Source organism: Giraffa tippelskirchi, chromosome 4 (assembly GCF_054371585.1).
Source record: "Giraffa tippelskirchi isolate mGirTip1 chromosome 4, T2T-mGirTip1v1.2.pri, whole genome shotgun sequence".
Lineage (NCBI taxonomy): Eukaryota > Metazoa > Chordata > Mammalia > Artiodactyla > Giraffidae > Giraffa > Giraffa tippelskirchi.
In genome coordinates, this window is record NC_137278.1 from 92,282,298 (window position 1) to 92,300,058 (window position 17,761).

At 49.3% G+C, this 17,761-nt stretch overlaps 1 protein-coding gene across 1 annotated transcript in view; it reads right to left on the reverse strand.

Annotated features, from left to right (window-relative positions):
• Positions 1–2,319: 2,319 nt before the first annotated feature.
• The window catches only part of GPR45 (G protein-coupled receptor 45), a 50,504-nt gene continuing 35,062 nt past the window's right edge, over positions 2,320–17,761 (reverse strand). Inside the window, exon 3 of the mRNA XM_081596255.1 lies at positions 2,320–5,574. Within this exon, the coding sequence (XP_081452381.1) occupies positions 4,236–5,513 (1,278 nt within the window). The 5' untranslated portion in view covers positions 5,514–5,574 and the 3' untranslated portion in view covers positions 2,320–4,235. The remainder of the gene's footprint in view (positions 5,575–17,761) is intronic.

Consider the following 17,761-nt stretch of genomic DNA (forward strand, 5'->3'; position numbering starts at 1 on the left):
AGTGAAAAGGATCTGAGGGCAGGAGAGGGTATAGTGGAGATTTAGACGCTGGTGGACAAAAGTTGGGTGGAACATCACCCTAGGAGAGCGAGGGAGACCCCACGAGTGACCACACTGAGTGCAGCCTGAGCAGACGCCCCTCAGCTGCCCCCTCCCCGGGAGCACTTCTGGGCAGCCTGGACCGCCTAATTCCCATGAGGCCCCACAAATCCGAGCCGGTGGCAGCCTTGGGGAATCAGCCTCCTGCCTCCCACACTGTTTCTCCCTTACCTCTCTGCATGCCTTGAAAGCAAATTATGGCTTTGCACTTTTCCATGTGCATTTCTAAAATTATTCAGTCCTGTTTGTCTTTTATGGAGAGGTGCCTGACCCTCTCTTCATGGTTTAATAAAACATTCGAAGTCGTCATGACACCGCAGCCAAACACCGTCAGGAGGGGAGACGATGGCAGCATTTCAATGAGGGAGGAAATGAGAAACGAGTCCCCAGAGGACACTTCATAAGGAGCAGCAAACCTGTCTTTTCAAACACGCTTCTGAAAACGAGGTTGGCTATTTTTTTTCCAGCTGGGATGGTTGGTGAAGGGACAGCAGCTGCCAGACCAGAGGCAGCAGGAGGGAGCCAGGGCAGCTGGACCACGCAGATCCCGGGAAAGGAATCGTCCTTACCACCCCAGCCTTGGGGGTCGTTAGGGGTTTACCTGGACACGTCCAGCCTGAGCTGGCGTATTGGCACCCTCGGATTCCTGATGCACAAGGTAATGTTCCAGTCACACCTGGGTGTTTCTCATTCAGACGAGTTCTTTCTGTTCCCATCGGACTAAGTAGGAAAATGCCCTGTGAGCTGCAGTCCCTCCCTGGCTCCCTTGGAGCCAGGCACACTCCAGCACTTCTCCTATTCCTAGAACACCTTGTCCTGGGCCAGGCATGCTCTAGCACCTCTCCTAATCCTATAACACCTTATCCCCAGCTCCTCCAGGACCAAAGGGCAGACAGCGGAAGGTGAACTAGGACTGCCTGGTACAGTGAGTGACCTTGGATGCCCACCCGAAATAATGCATATGTGTGCATGCAAGTGCATGCTCACACACTCACAGAAACACACACACACACACCATGCTCTTGTGTTCCAACATCTTTCACCAGGCCAGTGTGCTCAAACTGCTCAAGAAAAGAGAGGGCTAGGGACTCTAAGGGAGGTTACATCCAGATCGTATAAGAATGAAGGAGCTGTGGTCAGCCTGTGGGTGGCAGGGAAGGAAACAAGAACTTGCTGTTTACATAGGATTTTAGGACAAAGTTCACTGAAGGCTCAGCGAGGCTGGAGGGAATCATGAAGGTGGCAAAGTGAAAGTCAGAGGTGAGGGACTTCCCTGGAGGTCCAGGGGTTCAGAATCTGCCTTCCAAGGGAAAGGATGCAGGTTTGATCCCTGGTCGGGGAACTAAGATCCCGCAAGCCACAACTACTGAGCCCCTGTGCTCCACAACAAGAGAAGCCCGCTGCCACAAGGAAGACCCACCACAGCCAAAAAAAAAAAAAGAGGTGAAACTAACTGGCTGGAATTACTGAGCAGTGTGGAGAGTTTTATTAAAACCATGGGTGCTGCCTTGTGACCCCTACTGCTGAATCTCTCATTGGTCATCTAATCAGTAATGTCCTTCAGTCATTGCAGCTCCGTTAATGGCTTACAGGTTCTAGGAAGTGATTGTGTCTTAGGAGATGTTTGACTCCAGATTCCTGGCTTGCTATCATGGCCCTGGCGCTAATTTTGGCAAGAACACAGCCTTCTACACCAAAAGAGCAATAATACTTTATTTAAAATATATACAAAATTATTACTTTGAAACATATATATTACTGTCCAACACACATCCTATAACACTGATTGATGTAAATTTTGGTACCTTCATTAAGTCTGGGGATTTTTCTTTTATTCAAGTCTCTTGAAGAACATTCTCTTAAAGGGCCACCAGAGGGGAGGTGCCCAGAGGTCGGTCCCTGTGGCGGGCGGGCTGTGCTCTTGGACACTACCAAGGCCCTGCAACTCTGCCTCATGGGGACTGAGGGCAAACCCTGACCTTGCTGGGGGCTCAGAGGACACAGACATGAGAGACACACCTCAATCAATCACACACCATCTGCCCATCTTCACTCAACCTCTCTCTCTCATCTCTCTTTCTGTCACCTCTCTCTCCCTCTCTGAGTATAAAAGGGTCTAGGGGCTCTGGGTCTGTGTATAAAAGGAGGGTGAGGTTGGTGAGAAAAGTGTCAATTATTTTCTGGAACTCCTCTGGGCTTAGAGGAGTGTAAACTGTTATCTTTCTTTTTTGCTTCTGTCACAGGAGGAGAATGAGGAGCTAGTCTGGTGATACAACCTTGGAAAGGAAATGAGAAGAAAAACATTCAGGGGAGCATCTGTGTTCTTGTGCCAAATGTGAGTTGTGATTATCCTGAGATAACTCTGACATCTGCCTCCGGGCCCAGCCTCATTCACCAGCCCCTCCCACCCACCCCCAACCACACAGTGCCTTGCACCTCTTAGGCACTTAATTAATGATAGATAAACGCAGGTGGGGGATGTGGCGTCTACGGGTGGAAAACATATGCATTTTAGAATCAGAGTGTTTGAGAGGTGGCGGGGACCTTGGAGACCTTCTAGACCTGCTTCCTCAGGGATGGGAAAACCAAAGCCCAGAGAAACGGGAGAAACCAGCAAGGTCACGTGACTAGTTTTTAACTGAGTTGGGCTTAGAATCATATTTTCTGCATTTCTTTTTAAATCTCCCACTCTCTTCAGATCTGAAAGTGTCAGGAGAGTCTGCAGAACCAACCACGTGCCCTGAACTCAGGAAAGTCACTCTCAGCAGCAAAAGCTCCTGGTGGTAACAGAGGCCCAGTACCTGGGACAAGGAGAAGGTCCCCTCCAAGCATCTGCCCTCTGGATCGCGGTCCTGCCTGGGCTGGGGAACCGGGGTCCCAGGGTCCCGGGGAGGTGGCCCAGGCTACAGCGGTCAGACTCCTGCAGCCCTGAGTGAGGTAGAGGAACACAGAGGTCGTGGGGGCAGCCCAGTGGTGGGGATGGGGGTTGTATTCCTGCTGCTGTGACGGGGTGATGTGGTGGACCTCAGGGCATCATGAGAAACATGTAAACAAACCCCCCAGCCACTTCTGAGACTGAAAGCAAATCAACACAAGTACTTACTGAAAAGATGCATCAACAGGACAAGGCATGTGGTACCCGCTCATTGGTCAGACGGAAGGAGGGCCAAGTGGGGCAGGACAGGAAGCAGGAAGAAGAGAAGGGGCAGGGCTGTCACCGCTGGCCCAGAGGTGGCTTCAGGTGAGGAGCCATGGCGGGGAGGAGGGTTGAAGACATGCATGAACACTGGGGTGGGCTTCTCCTCTCAGCTGAGCTGCCCTCAAACATTCTCTGGGCTTCGAGCCACCAAAGTCTCCCCTGTGTCACACAGGAGCTGAAAAGCCCAGGGCCCCTCTGCCTCCCATGTGACTTGGGTTTCCAGAAAGAATGGTTTGGCATCACCCCAAATGCACATCTGACCAACATAAAGAACCCTGCATGCTTCTGCCATGCACACACAGACAGAAACGGCTGTGAAGGATGCTGGCGCCCCAGACAATGCCTGACCACCCAGAGATGGACGCACTGGGGTTTCTCACATCAGAACAGGGTACCCGGTTGTCTCCAAGGCAGGCCTGGAGAGGGCTCTTTAGACAGAGCCTTCTTCCTGCCGCTCAGCCAACCTCCCTCCTGCTCCCCCTCCTCCCTAACTTTTGGCCCAACTCCTGCATCACTCATAGCTCAGTCGGTAAGGAATCTGCCTGCAATGCAGGAGACCCAGGTTCGATTCCTGGGTCAGGAAGATTCCTTGGAGAAGGAAATGGCAACCTACTCCAGTATTCTTGCCTGGAAAACCCTATGGACAGAGGAGCCTGGCCAGCTACAGTCCATGGGGTCGAAATAGTCGGACACGACTTAGCGACTAAACCTCCACCACCTGCATCACTGCACGCATCTCCCCTTTGGTCCTGATGGCCTTCGGGTTTCCAGCAGACCCGCACTGCTGTTCTGCAGCAAGGAACAGAAATAGTTCATCGTGCAAACGCAGGAGCCCGTTTCCCTGGGACCAGCGGGTCCATTTGTGCTAAGCGCTGACTGCTCGGGAGTCCCAGGAAGTCAAGTGGGGGGCAGATGGGGGCTACTGCTCGCCCCTCCCCTACACCGCGGACTGGTTCTCCGTGCACGCGTACACGGTGCTCGGCTGGATTCGCCTCCGGATCCGCTCAGGCACTTTTGGGAGGATCTGGAAGGTGGGGGGCAGCAGCTCCAGACAGGCCTCGCGGAACTTCTTGATCCGCCAGCAGTAGACGATGGGGTTGAAGACGGACTTGAGGTAGCTCAGCCCCAGCACGCAGGAGCTGGTGGCGTAGAAGGAGGGGCCACAGTAGAAGCGCCGACTGAACACGGACAGCAGGCTGTACACCGAGTGCGGCAGCCAGCACAGCGAGAAGCCCACGAAGAGGATCAGGATGGTGGTAAAGGCCTTGGTCTTGAAACTCAGGTCCAGGCTGGCCTGCTGCTGCTGCCGCCGGAGCCGCCGCAGGCAGGCGCGGGGCAGCCGGCGCAGATCCAGGCGGTCGGACTGGTTGTGCACGCGCACTGCGTTCTTGCGCACCGCGTGCAGGACTCCCAGGTGGGCGCCGAGCATCACCGCAAAGGGAACGAAGAAGGCGGCGCCCACCAGAGTCAGCACGTAGGCGCGGCCGGCCGGCAGCTCGGTATAGCCCAGCACGCACTGTGGGGCCCGCGCTGGCACCTCCACCAGCGTCCAGCCGGCCAGCGCCGGCGCCGAGACGCAGAAGGACAGCGCCCAGGACGCAGCGATGATCACTTTAGCCCGGCGGGGGTTCAGCCGGTCCTGGCGCTGCGCGATGATGAGGAAGCGGTCCACGCTGACAATGAGCAGGATGGACACACCCTCCAGGACGAAGAACCAGTAGAGCGCGGCTGAGAGGCGGCAGAAGGAGTCCCCAAAGTGCCAGTGGACAGTGATGAGGGTGACGGCCGTGAAGGGCATGCAGCACAAGCACAGCATGATGTCCGAGAAGGCCAGCGTGGCCAGCAGCAGGTTGATGGCGGAGCGCATGGTCGGTCTCTGGTACACGATGATGCAGACCACCGCGTTGCCTAGGAACCCTACAACGACCATCAGCATCATGAGGACCGCCAGGGACATCCTGAGCGGGGCGGGCGGTGGGGGCACCCTGGAGTCCCCCTCGTGGCTCCCGTTGGGCAGCAGGTATTCGTAGATCTCGATGGAAGATTGGTTACAGGCCATCGTGGAGGAGGTCCTGGCGGTGAGGCAGAAAGGGGGTAGGAGGGGCCTCAGCGATTCGGGGGCTGCATGTTCCTCCTGCTTGCTTGGGTCTTGGGGGTGCTGGAAGGCTGGGAGGAGCCTGTCTTTGGGAGCAACTGGCTGGGACGTGCGATTCATCAATCACAGCCTCATCGTCTCCATGACAACTGGCTGGGCAACTTTCTGTGCTCTGGACGGCCTGGAGCAAAGAAGCAGGAAAGAAAAGGGGGTTAGACCTTCCAAGCACGCGTGGAATAGAACAGGTTTTTTGTTTTTGTTTTTGTTTTTGTTTTTACCTTTTACAGGTATTTTAAGCATCAGAGTGGAGATGACTCACTTATTTACCACTTGGAACAAGGCTGGGTCTTCACAAACATGACAAGCCTTGTCACATCACCTGGGAAACCTAATCCCCCACCTTGTGGAGGACCAGAGTTTGTAATCAACATTTCCATAATCAGCATTTATTTAATACTACATCCTAAATACATCCTAAAGGAAATCAACCCTGAATACTCACTGGAAGGACTGATGCTGAAGCTGAAGCTCCAATACTTTGGCCACCTGATGTGAAGAGCCAGCTCATTGGAAAAGACCCTGATGCTGGGAAAGATTGAGAGTAGGAGAAGAGGGTGGCAGAGGATGAGATGGTTGGATAGCATCACTCAATGGACATGAGTCTGAGCAAACTCCAGGAGATGGTGCAGGACAGGGAAGCCTGGTGAGCTGTCCATAGGGTTGCAAAGAGTCGAACACGACTGAGCAACTGAACAGCAATTTATTAATTTGAATTATAAGCACCCTAATCTAGTGAACTAAAGAGCCTCTTGATGAAAGTGAAAGAGGAGAGTGAAAAAGTTGGCTTAAAGCTCAACATTCAGAAAACTAAGATCATGGCATCCAGTCCCATCACTTCATGGCAAATAGATGGGGAAACAGTGGAAACAGTGGCTGAGTTTATTTTTTTGGGCTCCAAAAGCACTGCAGATGGTGATTGCAGCCATGAAATTAAAGGACGCTTACTCCTTGGAAGGAAAGTTATGACCAACCTAGACAGCATATTAAAAAGCAGAGACATTTACTTTATCAACAAAAGTCTGTCTAGTCAAGGCTATGGTTTTTCCAGTGGTCATGTATGGATGTGAGAATTGGACTATAAAGAAAGCTGAGCACCAAAGAATTGATGCTTTTGAACTGTGGTGTTGGAGAAGACTCTTGAGAGTCCCTTGGACTGCAAGGAGATCCAACCAGTCCATCCTAAAGGAGATCAGTCCTGGGTGTTCATTGGTAGGACTGATGTTGAAGCTGAAACTCCAATACTTTGGCCACCTGATGCGAAGAGCTGACTCGTTTGAAAAGACCCTGATGCTGGAAAAGATTGAGGGCAGGAGGAGAAGGGGACGACAGAGAATGAGATGGTTGGATGGCATCACCGACTCAATGGACATGGGTTTGGGTGGACTCCGACAGTTGGTGATGGACAGGGAGGCCTGGTGTGCTGCGGTTCACAGGGTCGCAGAGTCAGACACGACTGAGCGACTGAGCTGAACTGAACTCATCCAGTGAAGCTTTGCATGAGTCAACTGCTGGAGAAAAGCCAGCTCCGTGAGTGCAGGGCTTTGTCTGTGTTGTTTACTGTGTCCCCAGAAGAGAAGATGCTCAACAGAAACTCTGTTGAGTAAATAAATGTTAGTTGATGCCGCCACTCTTTGTTTAGCCTTTTTGTTGTTTAGTCACTCAGTCATGTCTGTCTCTCTTGCGACGCTGTAGGCTATAGCCCACCAGACTCCTCTGTCCATGGGATTCTCCAGGCATGAATACTGGAATGGGTTGCCATTTCCTCCTCTGGGGAATCTTCCTGACCCAGGGATTGAACCTGCATCTCCTGATTGGCAGACGGATTCTTTACTGCTGAGCCACCTGGGAAGCTTGTTTGACCTTAAGCAGTTGTAAGAAATAATTCAGCAGGATCGCATGTCTTCTTACCCCAGTTTCCACTGTAGTAACACTCCAGATAACTGCGGTGCTGCCAGAGTGTTGGGCTTCCCTGCTGGCTCAGATGGTGAAGAATCTGCCTGCAATGCAGGAGATGCAAGTTCAATCCGTAGGTTGGGAAAAATCCCCTGGAGGAAGGCATGGCAACCCACTCCAGTATTCTTAAGTTTGGGAAATCCCATGGACAGAGGAGCCTGGAGGGCTATAGTGCATGGGGTCACAAAAGAGTCAGACACAACTGAGTGACTGATCACACCACACACACACACACACCACACACACACACATACAGACACACACAAGTATATAATAGTTGGGGGTAAAAACCCAGCCCGGGATTCAGATAGATTCTACCAATTGGGTTGATTTTGTTTCTTAATTTCTCTACGCCTTTGTTTCTTTGCCTGTGAAGTGCCCCCTGGGAGGGCTGTTATGGGGAGCACAGGAGGGGACTGGCCCTCAGTGCTGGGAGCAAGGCAAGCAGATCACTGCCCTAGCTGCTCATTTGTTTTCTTCTTGAACCTGAGCTTTTATTGAGAGATTGTTGACATATCACACGTGTCAGTTTAAGGTGATGATGTGATACACGTATATACTGTGAAATGATGCTCACAGTAAAGTTAGTTAACAGCTCCATCTCTTCATGTAATTATCAGTTTTGGGATGTGTGTGTATGTGGTCATGAAACTACAATTTACACTCTTCACAAAAAATTTCAAGTGTATAATACAATCTTGTGAATTGTACTCACCATGCTGGACATTATTCACAATATCCAAGGCATGGAAACAAGCTAAATGTCCATTGATGGATGAATAAAGATATTTTCATATATATATATGTGTGTGTGTGTGTGGGTGTGTATAGATAATGGAAGCACTTTTGAATTATTAACAAGATATCATTTATTATATACTTTGTTTAAAAATTACCTAAAAGGATAATGCAATTTAAAAAATATAAGACTTAATGAGCCAACAATTTGACTCCATTTTCCTTTTATAGGCCCAATCTTTATTTCCCCTGAGAAATAAATGTTTCATAATTTCAGTGAAAAGATTGTTGCAGTGAAGCATGTAGGTGACTGAGGTGGCCATGGAACCAGGAGGAGAGGCAGCATCAGCTCTGGGTCCCCCAGGCTCCCCCAGAGGAAGCCCCACTGGCAGTGGGGAGGGATCACATGAGCAGTCCCTAGCTTGGGCTGGTGCAGGCAGGGCCCACAAGGAGCCAGAAGAACACATTTGACCGACTGGAGCCCCCTGCCATTGGCAGTAGTCCGGGGATGAAAACATTTGAAGGAGAATTGAATTGATCTTTCTTTCCATCATCTTCTGCCGGAAACAAAATGCATGAGCCAGGTGCGAATCAGGCCTGTAGATGCTTCCAGAGACACCTTAGGGATACGTCAGCTTCTCTCCTTTGGAAGTCCTTCTCCAGCTTTCCACTTATTTGCGCCCACTTCTTCCTTTGTGCTGGTGAGAAGCATCTTTTTTTTCCAAGTTCTTTAGAGTCAATATCATAGAGATCTCAAGTTGAAGGGCTGGGGGTGGTGAAGGAATTCAGGAAGTCTCACACCATGTAGTCTAAAGGCTCTGCCAGTGACAATGTCTTGGTGATGTTACTTCAGCTCAGATCCACCTGGCCCTCAGTGGTCCAGGGTAGACTCCACGGTCTGAGCTCCAGTTCTGAGCATGGCCAGAATAGGCTTATCTCAGTGGTGGGAGCAGTTATCCAAACCTGTGGAGGCTGAGCTATGTAAGCAGAGATCTGCTGTGTTATTCTATAAGTGAGAAATAGCTCTCTGCAGATCACAGATGCTTGTGTTAGCACAAAACAATACTTCCGTGCCTCTGTCTTCCAATCTATGAAATGGAGCCAACCACATATCTACCCCCAGAGTTGTAAGAACAGGTGCAAGGCCTGGTACAAAAAAGGGCATTAGTTAATAACCCACCAACTAGTAATTAGTAAGTTAATTCCACATCCCTCATTGTTTCAAATTCATGGATTTCTGTCTCTTGAATTAAAGAACAGGAACCATGACAGGCATGCTTGAAGCCCCGGTGGATCAAGTCCGTATTGGAGCAGAGAATAAGGGCCACTGAGAAAAAGACAAACCCCCGCGTTTCCATGTGTCTGTCAATCGTGGCTGAGCCTTTCACCTGCCCCCGTCTCCACGCTGGAAGAGTGGATCTTCCCTACAACGTAATTATAGGGAGCGATTTCATGCTTAACCAAAGGAACAGATGGTGCGAGGAATTTTTTTTAATATGTGTCTTGAGGTTGAATCAGATTAAAATTGTTTGGGCTTCTGGGCAACAACTTGTCTCAGATATTTTAATTCAGCGTTTTGGTCACAGTCCTGTTGTTCATCCTCAGATCAACAGCGCTTTTCTTACCCAGTGCTTGGGCACATTAAAGATCAAAGTAAGAGGTGACAGGTGAACGGGAGATGTTCTGGGGCCTTCTTCAGTCTGAAGCATCTCTCAGCATCTCTCTGGTGGCTTGTATGTGGAAAAGAGGGGTCGTGATGGGAATTGTAAGCCCAGGAAGCATCAAGCTGGGAACAGAACCATTTCAAGGCACTGACTGTAGTTCTCACGCAATCGATCCCACCCTGGGGCTAAGTAGGCGTGCAGGTGTTGAAGATAAATAAGCATCTCAGTCTCACAGAGAACTGAGCTGAGCTCCCTGTGTTATACAGCAACTTCCCACTAGCTATGTGTCTTACACATGGTCATGTATTTATGTCAGTCTTACTCTCTGAATTCACCCCACCCTCCCTTCCCCAACTGGGTCCACATGTCCGTTTTCTATTGACCTAGAGGGGAGGGGTTGGCTGTGGGAGGTGATAGGGAGATTCAAGGTGGAGGGGATATATGTACACACACGTGCTGTGCTAAGCTGCTGCAGTCATGTCTGACTCTTTGTGACCCCTTGGACTGTAGCCTGCCAGGCTCCTCTGTCCACGGGATTCTCCAGGCAAGAATACTGGAGTGGGTTGCCATTTCCTCCTTCATGAGATCTTCCTGACCCAGGGATCAAACCTGTGTCTCTTATGTTTCCTGCATTGGCAGGTGGGTTCCTTGCCACTGGTGCCACCTGGGAAGCCCCTATGTATATATATATAGCTGATTCATTTCATTGTACAGCAGAAACTAACACAACATTGTACAACTGTACTCTAAAAAATTGTTGACATATTTTAAAGAATAAAGAAAAAGATGAGAAAAAATAATCAGCATTGTGAACTGAGGTTTAATTTACTAAGGGGAGGTGACAGCCTGTGCTCTGCTGTGAGCAGGGGTCCACTGACGGCATGGTCCGTGAGCTGCGTCGACACCCAGGATGGAAGGAACCACTGGCCGTGAGCAGAGAGGAGACACTGAACTGAGGACGGCGTTCGTTGTCTGAAGCTCCTTCAATTACGGCTCATAGGGTCGCAAAGAGTAGGACGTGACCTAAGCAACTTAGCACGCACAAAGGGTTTTCCACGGAGGCTCCTGCCTCCTTTCTTGTCACGACTAAAGCAGGGTCGTCCAAAGGTGGGTCTGCAAGGAGGCAGCAGATCGTCTTATTACACGCACTAACTGGAAAAAAAAGAAACGTGCAACCTAAAAGTTGAGAGTCATGTTTTATTCGGAGGACAAAACTGAGGTCTTACGCCCAGGAAGACTGCCTCTCTGATTGATAGCTCAGAGGGACTGCTCCAAAGAGGTGCCGGGGATGGGGGGGGCAGGGCGGGGGACAGACGGCGGGGAGCCAGGATATGTAGGAGTTTTTGCAACAAAGACCAGGTAGTCAGAACACCCAGAGATTACTGTTAATTAAAGAAAACCAGACATCTCAAGTTAAGAAATTTACCACTTTTCTATGTGTGAGAAGGGGCAAGAGTCTGGGCTCACTGAAATCACTCCTTTGATGTGCCCCTCAGCCAGTATCCCGTGTTTGCACATCCTGAGCCCCCTCAGGGTGCGTCGCCAAGGTGGCTGTAAGGTGATGGCTTGATGGCTGCAGCATCCTTTGTTTACTGATATGGCTGGTGGCATTTGCAGTTCACACAAGTCTGAGGTTGGTCCAGCCCAGAAAGCCCAAATCACCATTGGGTGTTCAGAAAAATGACTGACCCTCCCCACACGACGGCAACAGCAGCTGCCCTCTAGTCCCACTATCTTCAGAATCCCGCTGCTGCTCTGTGGCTGCCCCCATAGATGCTGCTCCTCTATGTCCTTCAAGCAAAGGTGGGCGCTGGCCTTCCTGAAGCTGTGCCCTGGGTGTCTGGAGAGTCTCCCTGGGGTGGGGCCACCATCCACTTTGAAGAATTAAACTCTCAAAGCACTGGGTTGGGGAGCAAGCACTTCTTAGGGAACTATTTTCCAGAAATACTAAAAATAAGTCTAATAGTCACTTCACATAGGCACATCTACATTTTAATTCACAGACTTAGAAATATGATGCAGGAGATGTGGGTTCGATCCCTGAGTCAGGAAGATCTACCTGGAAAATGGAATGGCAGTCCACTCCAGTATTCTTGCCTGGAGAATCTCATGGACAGAGGAGCCTGGCAGGCTGCAGAGAGTCAGGCATGGTAATCTCCAGTAGAACTTGCCATCTCTGCTGGTGGGGAATTGGTGAGTTCTTTCTCTGAAGCTGTGGTTATTGCTTCCAGTAACCAATCACATTTGTGATATAGGACTTTTCATCCTTTACTCCAGGAAAACGCTGGTTCACAAATGCCGGATCTAAGGAGTGATGTCAGCTTGGGCAGATGGGGAAGTCTACTGTGGAAACAGCTTGACTCTGTCTTTACCTGCAGCCGCGTCACCTGTCTTTTTGATACAAACTCTCAAACAGATGGTATATCTCAATTTCAATAACTTTATTGGCAGTGAAAAACTATGCAAGAGCTGCCAGAAGTAATTCATCAATAGCTTTGCTTAGAAACAGGTGTTAGGCTACGTGTCTCAGCTTCTAAGAAAAGTGAGCTGAGAGAGACCAGATTTTTTATTTCTCAGGCAAGACTCTTGGGAGGAAATTTTTCAAACAGAACAAAATTGGAGGGACTCCCCTGGCGCCCTAGTGGTTAAGACTTTGTGCTTCCACTTCAAGGGGTGCAGGTTCCATCCCTGGTTGGGGAACTTAAGATCCTGCATACCCCATGATGTGGCCAGGAAGAAAAAAAGGGGAGGGGGAGAGAACAGAATCGGGGAGGCTTTTAATGAAGCACAGCTTTACTGAGGATTCTTAGGAACACCTGAAACGTATTGTGTGCGTATTACTGCCAGGCTTAGGCCTGTGATAGCTCAGGGGTTCTCTGAACCTGCATTGGCCATGGTATAGAAACTTGTTAAAAATGCAGGTTATCAGGGCCACCAGACCTGCTGAATCACAACCCCAGGGGTGGGGGCCTAGCAAGCCATTTGTTAACTATCGCTCTAGGGAATTTAAAGTTCTCAATCCTCATTCGTGGAAGCTGCTGACAGCCTACCTTGTAGAACCCTGCCACTGATGCAGTTTTATAGACTGCAGTCCTTCACCTAGGAAGTGGTGGCAAGAGACGCCTGCATTAGGACCTAAGAGGGCTGGCTTAACCCTGAGCTGGGCCACTTCCATGAGATTTAAGTGGGAGTTCACATACATGGGTGTTTTTTTAATTCTTTATTTATTTTTGGCTGCACTGGGTCTTGACTGCTGCTTGCAGGCTTTCTCTAGCTTCCATGCCTGAGCTTCCCATTGCAGCGGCTTCTCTTGTAGTAGCACGTGGGCACAGTAGTGGCATCTCCTGGGCCCTAGGGCACATGCTCAGTAGTTGTGGCTCACAGGCTTGTTGCCCCTTGGCATGTGGGATCTTCCTGGGCCAGGGATTGAAGCAGCGTCCCCTGCATTGCAAGGATTCCTAACCACTGGACCACTAGGGAAGCTACATGGGTCTTTTATATTAGCAGTGAGTTAGTATTTTGGGACAAGAGCAGTGAAGTCTTTCAGCAGGAATAGGAGAAAGCAGGAACAAAGTAGCTTGGAGGCTCCATGGGAACAGAGAGGGGCAGGAGTGTGTGGGGCCACGGCAGCCGTGGATGGACCCCAGGACCCTGGCAGCCCTCGGGCACATAGGACACACATAGGTGAGCTCTCCCAGGTGCTTCTGGAGAGAAGTGGGTGAGAACTCCTTGTCCCCCTGGAGTTAACACTGCTGGCTGCAGAGAATGTAGGATGATTGCCACATCCACGGGAGATTCAGGGAAGCACCAAGATTCGGACGCTATCTGGTCTGTTCAGTCCCCAGTGTCACCCCGAGGATATGTACAAAGAGCATTCGTATGTCCCCAGGGAGTGACCAGGCTTGGGCCCGAGAGGGCTAAAGCCTGGACACGCCGGCAGCCTGGGCATTGCTTTGGGGCCAGGCACCCAGTTGGGAAATTCTAGTCTGTGGAACCAGGCTGCAGGACTCTGTGTGAACGCGGGGGTCTAAGACAGACTGAATTTTGGCTCGGACCAAAGAAACAGTACTAATACCTACTCCTTGGATAAGATTTAAAATACACAAAATGGGACTTCCCTGGTGGCTCAGTGGATAAGAATCTGACTGTCAATGCAGGAGACACAGGTTCAATCCCTGGTCCCGGAAGATCCCATGTGCTGTGGAGCAACTAAGCCCATGCTCCACAATTACTGAACCTGTGCTGAAGCCCATGAGCCTAGAGCCCGTGCTCTGAAACAAGAGAAGCCACAGCAGTGAGAAGCCCTCGCACCTCAACAAGAGAGGCCCTGCTCACTACAATTAGGAAAAGCCCAAGTGCAGCAACAGCCAAAATAAACAAATAATTTTTACATAGAGAATAACTTTATTTTTTAATTTTATTTATTTTTTAATTTTATTTATTTTTTAATCGACGGATAATTGCTTTACAGAATTTTGTTGTTTTCTGTCAAACCTCAACATGAATCAGCCATAGGTATACATATATCCCCTCCCTCTTGAACCTCCCTCGCATCTCCAAAATAAATAAATAATTTTTTAAATAAAAATTTTAAAAATATACAAAATGTTAAGAGGCACTCGATTATGTTATTATTCCCATTTACAGATAAGAAAACAGTCAAGTGGACAGAGGGCCTCTGGTCACTTCTGCCTCCTCTTGGGCCCTGATCCCAGCTCTGTTCTGGGGCCTTGTTAGAGGTGCCCACTCAGAGTGCAGGTGGGTTTCACTGTGAAGACGAATCTCTTTCTACAGACTCAGATGCCAAGTTAGATCCACTGACAGCCTACACTTGCTCTAGTTATGACACAGAACAGTTGGTATTATACGTCCTTCTGAGAAGTCCAAAGAGCCCACCCAACCTTTACCAAATGCCCATTTTTTTCATCTTTATGTTCAGTTGCTCAGTCAAGTCTGACTGCTTTCGATCCCATGGATGGTAGCCCACCAGGCTCCTCTGCCCAACGGATTCTCCAGGCAAAAATACTGGAGTGGGTTTCCATTCCCTTCTCCAGGGGATCTTCCAGACCCAGAGATTGAACCTGCATCTCTAGTGTTTCTCTTGCATTGGCAGGCAGATTCTTTACCACTAGTGCCACCTGAGAAGCCCTTTGTATCTTTATATCACCCTTAAAGCATATGGCTCACTTAGGGACCATAGGTTCCAAGTAATTCTTGAAAATTATATTTATGCATCTTACTGTGAAAAGCCAACTTTCCCCCTCTCTGAACTAGTTTAGAAGTGTTGCGTCTAAGGGGTGGTGTTTAAAGTCTCTGAACCAGGTATAAAGATTTTGCTAGAGGCACAAAGCATATAGTGCTTGTTTAAAAATAGATACAGTTTGATGTTTTAATGAAATCTGAGACACTTAGCACTTTTTCAAGATGCTAAAAAATAAGATCTGCCAATGTCGAGTTTCTCCATGTAGAACAGGTGATGTCCCAAGCCACTTGCCACCTACCCAACCCCCTGCCCGCCCCCCCCCCCCCCGCCGGCTCCCAGTGCAGCTGCAGCTCCTTTAAATTCTAGAAACCCTGGATGCATGCGGGCTCCTCAGACTTCTCAGCCTTGCAGCCTGGCTGCTTGGCGAAACCTTTTTCCTTCTCCAAAATCACATCTGCAGGTGCCCATCCTTCCCTTGAACTTGACTTCCTCAGAAACTATTTTTAAACTCTTTTGAATTCCTTTGCAATTTTTCTAACATTTTATGCCCCTATTCTGAAAAAAGAAAACCCTGACTCTGATTTTAAAAAAAAATATGCTTTTTCATTAGTAATAAAGAAAACACAGCTGATATATTCGATTAAAATGATTTTTTATAATATTTTAATGTTTTAACAGCTTTACTGAAGCACGATTTACATATCATAAAACCTGCCCATTGTAAGTTTACAATTCAATGAGTTTTAGTCAGTTTATAATGTTAGGCAACTGTCACTACAGTCCACTTCTAGAACACTTCCGTTGTCCCCAAAAAGACCCCTTGTGACTGTTTGCAGGTGACTGATTGCGTTTCCTTTAATTTTATTTAGTTTTATTTTTGGCCATGCAGGGTCTTTGTTGCTGCGTGGCCTTTTTTCTGGTTGTGGCAAGCAGGGGCTACTCTCTAGTTGTGGCATGTGGGCTTCTCACTGCAGTGGCTTCTCTTGTTGCAGAGCATGGGCTCTAGGGCTCCTGGGCTTCAGTACCTGTGGCACGTGGTCTCAGCAGTTGCGGCTCCCAGGCTCTGGAGCACAGGCTCAGCAGCTGTGCGGCATGGGCTTAGTTGCTCCACAGCCTGTGGGATCTTCCTGGCCCAGGGATCGAACCCTTGTCTCTGTCATTTGCAGGTGGATTCTTTATGTCAGAACCACCAGGGAAGCCCTAGTGTTTTAAATTTATTTTCCAAAACAGAGTCCCTAACACTGCCCAGGAACTTGACAGTTGTCTAGAGGGCTGTTAATCTGGTAGCCCCGCCCTGACAATCCCAGCTGGGTCCACCCATGAGGGAAGTGGTATCGAAGGGACCACCTTTGTGGTAAAGATGAAACAGCACTGGAACCATGTCAGTCCTGCAGACTCGGCCCATGTGGATATTCGCGACCCTTGAGTGAACAAGTATCAGTTGGGCAGGAAGATTAACTCCTTCACCCCTGCCTCCACCAAACCACCACCCAACCATTACAGAGTTGAGATGGACCAGTGACGTACAGGAAGCTTTGGCGCCAGTCCAGTCAGGGAACTCCAGACCTAAAGCATCATCCTGCCTCTGCTTCTCAGCCTGGGAAACTGGACCCAGAGATCACCACACTGAATGAAGTCAGCATGACATATTGACCAAACTTCCTCCATCAGCAGGAATACCTGCTCAACCATGCTGTTGTTCAGTCACTCAGTCGTGTCTGACTCTTTGCGACCCCATGGACTGCAGCACGCCAGGCTCCTCTGTCCTTCACTATCTCCCGGAGTTTGCTCAGACTCATGTCCATTGAGTCGGTGATGCTATCTAACCATCTCATCTTCTGTCGCCCCCTTCTCCTCCTGCCTTCAATCTTTCCCAGCATCAGAATTTTTTCAGTGAGTTGGCTCTTCATATCAGGTGGCCAAAGTATTGGAGCTTCAGCTTCAGCATCAGTCCTTCCAATGAATATTACAGGTTGATTTCCTTTAGGATTGACTGGTTTGCTCTTCTTGCTGGCCAAGGGACTCTCAAGAGTCTTCTCCTTGCTCAGCCATAAACAGCAACATTCTCCTAGCACCAAGACAACTCCTTAAAAGATAGCATTCCTTCTTGAAGAGAAATATTGTATGACATCCCTTATGAAGTGAAGTGTTGGTCGCTCAGTCGTGTCTGACTCTTTGCGACCCTGTGGCTGTAGCCCACCAGGCTCCTCTGTCCATGGAATTCTCCAGGCAAGAAAACCAGAGTGGGTGGCCATTCCCCTCTCCAGGGGAACAGTCTAGGTTTGTCATAGCTTTTCTTCCAAGGAGCAAGTATCTTTTAATTTCGTGACTGCAGTCACCATCCACAGTGATTCTGGAGCCCAAAAAAATAAAGTCTGTCACTGTTTCCATGTTTTCCCCATCTATTTACCATTACGTGATGGGTCTGGATGCCATGATCTTGGTTTTTTGAATGTTGAATTTTAAGCCAGTTTTTCATTCTCCTTCTCCCTTACTTCCTGCAAGTGTTTCTTCAAAAGCCCATCTCGGTGTGTCCTTTGCTGCCCACTGATGTTGACAACATCCCACTGGGAGTGCAGCCTGCACCTCCTCTCGGTGGGGACCCTGCCCACACATCTCCAGCAACTCAGGCAACTTAGAAGCTGTTCTTCAACATTCATCCAGTGGGGCTTCCCTGGTGGTCCAGTGGTTAAGAATCCGTCTTGCAATGCAGGGGATGCTGGTTTCATCCCTGGTCAGGGAAGATCCGA